Source organism: Oncorhynchus mykiss, chromosome 21 (assembly GCF_013265735.2).
Source record: "Oncorhynchus mykiss isolate Arlee chromosome 21, USDA_OmykA_1.1, whole genome shotgun sequence".
NCBI classification, from domain to species: Eukaryota; Metazoa; Chordata; class Actinopteri; order Salmoniformes; family Salmonidae; genus Oncorhynchus; species Oncorhynchus mykiss.
In genome coordinates this window covers 16943608-16953607 of record NC_048585.1, presented here as the reverse complement: position 1 = coordinate 16953607, position 10000 = coordinate 16943608, and the positions used below count along the sequence as shown (strand labels likewise).

General features: G+C 41.1%; 1 protein-coding gene across 1 annotated transcript in view; it reads right to left on the bottom strand.

The window, feature by feature from the left end:
• The window catches only part of LOC110501009 (semaphorin-3aa), a 59766-nt gene that overhangs the window by 20171 nt on the left and 29595 nt on the right, over positions 1–10000 (bottom strand). Inside the window, exons 3-4 of the mRNA XM_036957122.1 lie at positions 9806–9868; positions 250–369 (exon numbers count right to left, since the gene is read on the bottom strand). Coding sequence (XP_036813017.1) covers positions 250–369; positions 9806–9868 — 183 coding nt within the window. The remainder of the gene's footprint in view (positions 1–249; positions 370–9805; positions 9869–10000) is intronic.

Below are 10000 nucleotides of genomic sequence, written 5' to 3'. Positions count from 1 at the left end.
TTGTTAATGTGGGCCTGTGTAATGAGCTTCCCCCCCCCCCACTTTGCACAAATGAAATAATTGATTAGAAACACTGAATGAGTGGGAAATAGTCACAACAGAAAATAATGATCTAGTCCCTTGTCTTGGTGCAATTTAGATTCTATTGGAGGTTAGAGGTGTGTGTGTGTGTGTGTGTGTGTGTGTGTGTGTGTGTGTGTGTGTGTGTGTGTGTGTGTGTGTGTGTGTGTGTGTGTTGTTGCCCCTTACCTCTGCCCGTTTGCCCATCTCCAGGTAGGCACAGATGGGATGGAAGGCCCCTGTACCACAGATATACAGGTGGGTGGAGTTGTAGGGTTGGAGCACTCGGATGAAGTTGGAACACTCTTTCTGACAGGAGACGAGAGACAAACACCTCATCAACATCTCATCAACTTGGGCTCCCGAGTGGCACAGCGGTCTAAGGCACTGCATCTCAGTGCTAGAGGTGTCACTACTGACCCTGGTTTGATTCCAGTCTGTATCACAACTGGCCGTGATTGGGAGTCTCATAGGGACTCTAACCCGGCCAAACCCTGGGTTAGTAAATAAGAATTTGTTCTTAACTGACTTGCCTAGTTAAATGAAGGTTAAATAAAAAAAAATCTAAAAACATCTGATCAGTTTCAAACTCTCAAACAAACAACACTCACATGTTAAAGCTGGAATCCTTAATAATGTAACAGCCATGTCTGTTTGGGATGTCACAACAACTAAGAAGTTACTGGAAACAGAAGAGCACAGTATGTCCTGCTATTTGTTTTTCCATGCTGCATGACGCTCCTCAGCTCGACAAAAACAACAACGGTGGTGGTGGGGCCAGTGGCGCTGTTTCCCCGTCCTGCGGACTCCATCTTTAAGTGTCCACATAGCATCTAGCATTTATTGTATATGTGTAATTATATACAGCTACAACTAAGCAAATTAAGCAACGATTCAGTTAATATGCTAGTAACTACTTGGAACTAAAGAAGGTTTGTCCAGTTTTGCTGATTGCAGTTCAATCGTTATTTTAAGTATCATATCTGCAGTTATCTTGATCAGCTGAGCTACCACATTCTGCCTACCAAAGTAGCTCTAGAATACAGAGCTAACTACAGGACATAGTGAGGACAATATGTCTGCGCGCTCCAGCTGTCTTAAAGTGCTGTAGGTGCAACCTAAAACAACTTCAGATTTGATCACTCCAGGCATAAATAAGACTTGGTGGTTGGCGCTACTGGAAAGCTCCTGCAATCTGAAGTAGGAGTTTCCAGTTCCCGTTGCTGTGGTAAATTGCTTGTGAAATGAAGTGGCGTTCAGTTTTGCTGAAGGAAATGCCACCTGTGAGCTAAATCAGGCCATGACTGTCCTAAATGCTCCCCGTTCCCTCTACAGTACACTCTGTTTGACCAGGGCCCATAGGTAGACCCAGAGGTCATATGGTGCCATTTGGGATGCATCCCATGTTCACATCAGATCTCTAATGACCCGTCCGCCCGTGTGTGTTTCCATGTGTGTGTCCGTCCGTGTGTGTGACCGTCCACCTGTCCATCCGTAGGCGTTTGAGCGTGTGTGTTTGTGTGTGTGTGTCCGTTCGTCCGTCAGTGTGTGTGTATTCACGTCAGATCTGTAGTGATCCATCTGGTTGAATTTACTGAAGGTATTTGGACTCCCAGCCTCAGCACATGTGGATAGTCCCAGTGCTGGGAGACTGTTTATGCTAACCCTGATGAATGGGATTAGTTCATGTTCTAGCCCTCTGGTAAGTCTTCTACAGGGTTCAGTAGGGTACACACATGCTAAAAAGAGGAAGGCACGATTCATTGCTGAGGAATACACACCTTTAGTTGACTGACACACACGCACACACACACACACACACACACACACACAGACACACACAGACACAAAGCTCATTCCAGGTTAATACACACACACACGCATCTCTTTCCCGGGTCATTAAGAAAATAAATACGGACCTTCTGTGTCAATAAAAATCCTAAACCTGAGGTTTATGTTCCGTCTGCACAGAGCCACCTCTAGTCTCAGGGATGCTAACTGCTCAGGCTTCCCTGTCCCTCACAGCAATGAGACCTTAAATGTAGTAAGTAAGCCAGGTAAGCCAGGACAGTGGAAGGGTCAAAAATATTTGTTTAAAGGCTGATAGTTCAACAGATAAGAGAAAATAGAAAATAAACCATTCACGGAGTATATCACTCAAAAGTTACACCATCGTAGTGTGGAACCTGTTTCCACCATGAGGTCGTCCTCTGTCACAATGAAACGCCAGATCTGGAATAACTAGCCATGTTGTGTAAAGGCTGCTAAAAGTCATTGATATCTAACTGGACAGGTTTGAAGGATATCAACCTTGAGTTAAACTTTACTGTCAACCCAGGATATTATCACTAACCCATAGTCACAACAACAGGTCAAGCCAGGATATTATCACTAACCCATAGTCCCAACAACAGGTCAACCCAGGATATTATCAGTAACCCATAGTCACAACAACAGGTCACCCCAGGATATTATCAGTAACCCATAGTCACAACAACAGGTCATGCCAGGATATTATCACTAACCCATAGTCACAACAACAGGTCACCCCAGGATATTATCAGTAACCCATAGTCACAACAACAGGTCAACCCAGGATATTATCACTAACCCATAGTCACAACAACAGGTCAAACCAGGATAATATCACTTTCCCATAGTCACAACAACAGGTCACCCCAGGATATTATCACTAACCCATAGTCACAACAACAGGTCACCCCAGGATATTATCACTAACCCATAGTCACAACAACAGGTCACCCCAGGATATTATCAGTAACCCATAGTCACAACAACAGGTCACCCCAGGATATTATCACTAACCCATAGTCACAACAACAGGTCACCCCAGGATATTATCACTAACCCATAGTCACAACAACAGGTCACCCCAGGATATTATCACTAACCCATAGTCACAACAACAGGTCACCCCAGGATATTATCAGTAACCCATAGTCACAACAACAGGTCACCCCAGGATATTATCACTAACCCATAGTCACAACAACAGGTCACCCCAGGATATTATCAGTAACCCATAGTCACAACAACAGGTCACCCCAGGATATTATCACTAACCCATAGTCACAACAACAGGTCACCCCAGGATATTATCAGTAACCCATAGTCACAACAACAGGTCACCCCAGGATATTATCACTAACCCATAGTCACAACAACAGGTCAACCCAGGATATTATCACTAACCCATAGTCACAACAACAGGTCAACCCAGGATATTATCAGTAACCCATAGTCACAACAACAGGTCACCCCAGGATATTATCAGTAACCCATAGTCACAACAACAGGTCACCCCAGGATATTATCAGTAACCCATAGTCACAACAACAGGTCACCCCAGGATATTATCACTAACCCATAGTCACAACAACAGGTCACCCCAGGGCATTATCAGTAACCCATAGTCACAACAACAGGTCACCCCAGGATATTATCACTAACCCATAGTCACAACAACAGGTCACCCCAGGATATTATCAGTAACCCATAGTCACAACAACAGGTCACCCCAGGATATTATCAGTAACCCATAGTCACAACAACAGGTCACCCCAGAATATTATCAGTAACCCATAGTCACAACAACAGGTCACCCCAGGATATTATCAGTAACCCATAGTCACAACAACAGGTCACCCCAGGATATTATCAGTAACCCATAGTCACAACAACAGGTCACCCCAGGATATTATCACTAACCCATAGTCACAACAACAGGTCACCCCAGGACATTATCAGTAACCCATAGTCACAACAACAGGTCACCCCAGGATATTATCACTAACCCATAGTCACAACAACAGGTCACCCCAGGATATTATCAGTAACCCATAGTCACAACAACAGGTCACCCCAGGATATTATCAGTAACCCATAGTCACAACAACAGGTCACCCCAGGATATTATCAGTAACCCATAGTCACAACAACAGGTCACCCCAGGATATTATCACTAACCCATAGTCACAACAACAGGTCACCCCAGGATATTATCAGTAACCATTGTCACAACAACAGGTCACCCCAGGATATTATCAGTAACCCATAGTCACAACAACAGGTCACCCCAGGATATTGTCACTAACCCATAGTCACAACAACAGGTCACCCCAGGATATTATCAGTAACCCATAGTCACAACAACAGGTCAACCCAGGATATTATCAGTAACCCATAGTCACAACAACAGGTCAACCCAGGATATTATCAGTAACCCATAGTCACAACAACAGGTCACCCCAGAGAGAGGATATTATCACTAACCCATAGTCACAACAACAGGTCACCCCAGGATATTATCAGTAACCCATAGTCACAACAACAGGTCAACCCAGGATATTATCAGTAACCCATAGTCACAACAACAGGTCACCCCAGAGAGAGGATATTATCACTAACCCATAGTCACAACAACAGGTCACCCCAGGATATTATCAGTAACCATTGTCACAACAACAGGTCAACCCAGGATATTATCACTAACCCATAGTCACAACAACAGGTCACCCCAGGATATTATCAGTAACCCATAGTCACAACAACAGGTCACCCCAGGATATTATCACTAACCCATAGTCACAACAACAGGTCACCCCAGGATATTATCACTAACCCATAGTCACAACAACAGGTCACCCCAGGATATTATCAGTAACCCATAGTCACAACAACAGGTCAACCCAGGATATTATCACTAACCCATAGTCACAACAACAGTTCCAGTGTCTCTGTCTGTGTTCAACCAGCGTTCACCTCCCACATTACAAGTATTTCTTTGGTTAGACCAAACCAAGAACCTCTAAACCCAGATATGCTCCACAACCTTATATGGTACACAACCATGACCGTTACAAGGGTTACTTGTGTGAAAGTCTTCTTAATGACTTTACCTTATGGGCTTCCTAACATTCCCGTAACGTTCCGGCAACAACAGGGAAGAAGCAATGTCTTCCTCCATCATTCTCACATCGCTATTATATACATTGTAAACTGTCTCATTAATCATCTTACTGACAGAGATGTTTAGATTTTCTCATGGTCATTAGACTCATTTCCAGCCAGGCATTTTGTGTCTCTGTGTGTGTGTGTGTGTGTGTGTGTGTGTGTGTGTGTGTGTGTGTGTGTGTGTGTAATATTGAGTGCATGTTGTGTGTGTGCCACTGACAGACATTTACTCAGCCTAGTCAGAAATGCTACTCTGCAATTTTCAGGGTGAATAATAACAAACTGTGTCGTTACCTGAATACCACTGAATCCTCTGGGGAGAGAAGGGTCATTATTGGGAATAACTGATTACTTTCCCTTGAAAGGAGGGGGAATTAGTAGGCAGCTTTGTTTAAGGTAGATGGTTGATTGTGTTTTGAGAGCACACAGTGAACCTAACATGCAACAGTCTGCAGATACAACTATAACTTCTGAACTAAACGAGAATCATTACTCACTCTGCACTGTGTTGAACCGTTCAACATTTTCTGCATCACTTGTCTGTTAGGGCTGGGAATTGCCAAGGACCTCACAATATTTAGGTGCTGAAATTATATGTATTGTGATTCTATATGTAGTGTGATTCTATATGTAGTGTCATTCTATATGTAGTGTGATTCTATATGTAGTGTCATTCTATATGTATAGTGATTCTATATGTAGTGTGATTCTATATTTATTGTGATTCTAAATGTAGTGTGATTCTATATATATAGTGATTCTATATGTAGTGTGATTCTATATATAGTGTCATTCTATATGTAGTGTCATTCTATATGTAGTGTGATTCTATATGTAGTGTCATTCTATATGTAGTGTCATTCTATATGTAGTGTCATTCTATATGTATAGTGATTCTATATGTATAGTGATTCTATATGTATAGTGATTCTATATGTAGTGTGATTCTATATTTATTGTGATTCTATATGTATAGTGATTCTATATGTATAGGGATTCTATATGTAGTGTGATTCTATATGTAGTGTGATTCTATATGTAGTGTGATTCTATATGTATAGTGATTCTATATTTATTGTGATTCTATATGTATAGTGATTCTATATGTATAGGGATTCTATATGTAGTGTGATTCTATATGTAGTGTGATTCTATATGTATAGTGATTCTATATTTATTGTGATTCTATATGTATAGTGATTCTATATGTATAGGGATTCTATATGTAGTGTGATTCTATATGTAGTGTGATTCTATATGTAGTGTGATTCTATATGTAGTGTGATTCTATATGTATAGTGATTCTATATTTATTGTGATTCTATATGTATAGTGATTCTATATGTATAGGGATTCTATATGTAGTGTGATTCTATATGTAGTGTGATTCTATATGTAGTGTGATTATATATGTAGTGTGATTCTATATGTAGTGTGATTATATATGTATTGTGATTCTATATGTAGTGTCATTCTATATGTAGTGTGATTATATATGTAGTGTGATTCTATATGTATTGTGATTCTAAATGTATTGCGATTCGATTCTTGATTTGAACATTTTGCCTTTAGAAAGTATTTATACCCCTTGACTTATTCCACATTTTAATGTGTAATAGCCTGAATTCCAAATGGATTAAATTGACACAATACCACATAATGAACCCCAAGTAAAAAAAACATATTTTTTTTTTGCAAATGTATTGAAAATAAAATGAATAAATATCTAATTTACATAAGTATTCACACCCCTGAGTCAATACTTTGTACAAGCACCTTTAGCATTGATTACAGCTGTGAATCTATCTTGGTAAGTCTCTAAGAGCTGTCTACTCCTGGATTGTGCAACATTTGCCCATTAACTTTTTCAAAATTCTTCAAGCTCTGTCAAATTGGTTGTTGATCATTGCTAGACAACCATGTTCAGGTCAGGTCTTGCCATAGATTTTCAAGTAGATTTAAGTCAAAACTGTATCTCGACCACTCAGGAACATTTGGCCTTGTGTGTTAGGTTATTGTCCTGCTGAAAGGTGAATTCATCTCCCAGACAGAACCAAGTTTTCTTCTAGGATTTTACCTGTGCTTAGCTGCATTCCACTTACAAAAAGTGAATTGCTTTACTTTAGTGCCTTGTTGCAAACAGGATGCATGTTTTGGAATATTTTTATTCTGAACAGGGTTCCTTGTTTTCACTCTGTCAATTAGCTTAGTATTGTGGAGTAACTACAATGTTGTTGATCCATCCTCAGTTTTCTCCTATTAAACTCAAACTGTTTTAAAGTCACCCTTGGCCTCATGATGAAATCTCTGAGCAATTTCCTCCTCTCTGGCAACTGAGTTCAAATATCAATATAATATCGTCCAACAATAATATGTAACGATATGTAACTGTATCAATCCCCCATCGCTACAATCAACTCTCTCAGATCTCCACGAGTCCACGTGGGCTATGGGATTGGGCAATAATCCATAACCGAATCAAATGAGTCACGTTCCTGACTGAATCATACCCAACCTACTGAGTCATCTTGTACAAAGCCCAGTGAATCACCAGTAAGACATTTGGGCAGAGAGTGCTGTACTGTTGCATTTGTTCCAGGGCTCTAAATTGACTGGAGAAATTCACCACTTAGGAGCTAGGAATGCTTTTGTAATGTCCTAATCAAGCATTCGTGCCCACAAAAACGCAGCTTTCATTGCCTCATTTTCTAGAGTAAACATTTTTACAGCATGCAAATGCCTCATCAATGTGTGTGTGTGAATGCGCGCATGCATCTGTGTGTGTGTGTGTTATAGAGTACACGTGTGTGTATCTGGTCATGTGTACAGCAGGAATGTCTGTATGTATCTGTGTTAGGGCAGTGCTATGTTTATAACCCAAAAACCTGCCACAGACTATGACCCAAGTGGAACCTCTGTGATTTATGGACTGAACTACGTAATACCACATAATCCTAGAGCCCCCTCCCCTCCACTGCATGTGCACTCAGCCATGAAATTAGAAGCAGATACAACACGAGGGTTGTGTGTAAACCCCACATGAGATAACACACACAATCTGATACATACAACACACTCTCTCTCTCTCTCTCTCTCTCTCTCTCTCTCTCTCTCTCTCTCTCTCTCTCTCTGCGATAACGCACACAATCAGACGGCACACCCACACACACTCACTTCATCTCTCTCTCTCAAACACACACATAGACACACACACTGAGTTCAGCTGTGCATGCAGAACATTGGTAGATAAATAAACAGAGTGATGTGATGTACTGCGTTCTTGCCGGCGTGCCAACAGAACCAACAAACACACACAGCGGGGAAGGAACGCTTCCAGCGGACCACAAGGTCATGGAGACTACTAGCAACGACAGCTATGCTAGTTTGGATCAATGTTGCTATAATGTCGCTTCCACATCATTTGCACAACAAACATCTTCTAAATGTTTCCATCTGACGACACGACGTGGAAAAATATTATTATTAATGTTGCAGGTCATTAATTGTTATTATTTATTAATGTTAGGTTATTATAGGTTATTAATGTTGCAGGTAACACACTAACAACATGTCAGACGAGCTAGTTACATGGGTTCCTAATGGTAACACACTAACAACATGTCAGACAAGCTAGTTACATGGGTTCCTAATGGTAACACACTAACAACTTTACAGACATGCTAGTTACATGGGTTCCTAATGGTAACACACTAACAACATGTCAGACAAGCTAGTTACATGGGTTCCTAATGGTAACACACTAACAGCATGTCAGACATGCTAGTTACGTAGGTTGCTAATGGTAACACACTAACAACATGTCAGACATGCTAGTTACATGGGTTCCTAATGGTAACACACTAACAGCATGTCAGACATGCTAGTTACATGGGTTCCTAATGGTAACACACTAACAGCATGTCAGACAAGCTAGTTACATGGGTTCCTAATGGTAACACACTAACAACATGTCAGACATGCTAGTTACATGGGTTCCTAATGGTAACACACTAACAGCATGTCAGACATGCTAGTTACGTAGGTTGCTAATGGTAACACACTAACAACATGTCAGACAAGCTAGTTACGTAGGTTACTAATGGTAACACACTAACAGCATGTCAGACAAGCTAGTTACGTAGGTTGCTAATGGTAACACACTAACAACATGTCAGACATGCTAGTTACATGGGTTCCTAATGGTAACACACTAACAGCATGTCAGACATGCTAGTTACATGGGTTCCTAATGGTAACACACTAACAGCATGTCAGACATGCTAGTTACATGGGTTCCTAATGGTAACACACTAACAACATGTCAGACAAGCTAGTTACATGGGTTCCTAATGGTAACACACTAACAGCATGTCAGACATGCTAGTTACATGGGTTCCTAATGGTAACACACTAACAACATGTCAGACATGCTAGTTACATGGGTTAATAATGGTAACACACTAACAGCATGTCAGACATGCTAGTTACGTAGGTTGCTAATGGTAACACGCTAACAGTATGTCAGACATGCTAGTTACGTAGGTTACTAATGGTAACACACTAACAGTATGTCAGACATGCTAGTTACGTAGGTTACTAATGATAACACGCTAACAGCATGTCAGACATGCTAGTTACATTCCCCTGCATAAGCTGTGTGCTGACAAGTTAAAGTATAGCCTGCAGGTAACATACACCACATGTATCCACCTATTGTGTTAGGCTACATAAGAGTGACATAAGTGGTTATAAGGTGACTCGCAGAACTTACCCCGAGGTCTTTCCCCGCCCACTTGCACTCGTCACGCTTTGAGGGTGTGGCTGGCCATGCGATCTATGGAGAGGAGGAGAGAGGGAGTGTTATCATACGGAACAGGAGAGAATGTCATTGAGAGAGATTATAAACAACAACATCATTGAGTTTCATCTCAATCTCTTCATTCGAAGATTCAATAATGGACACTCT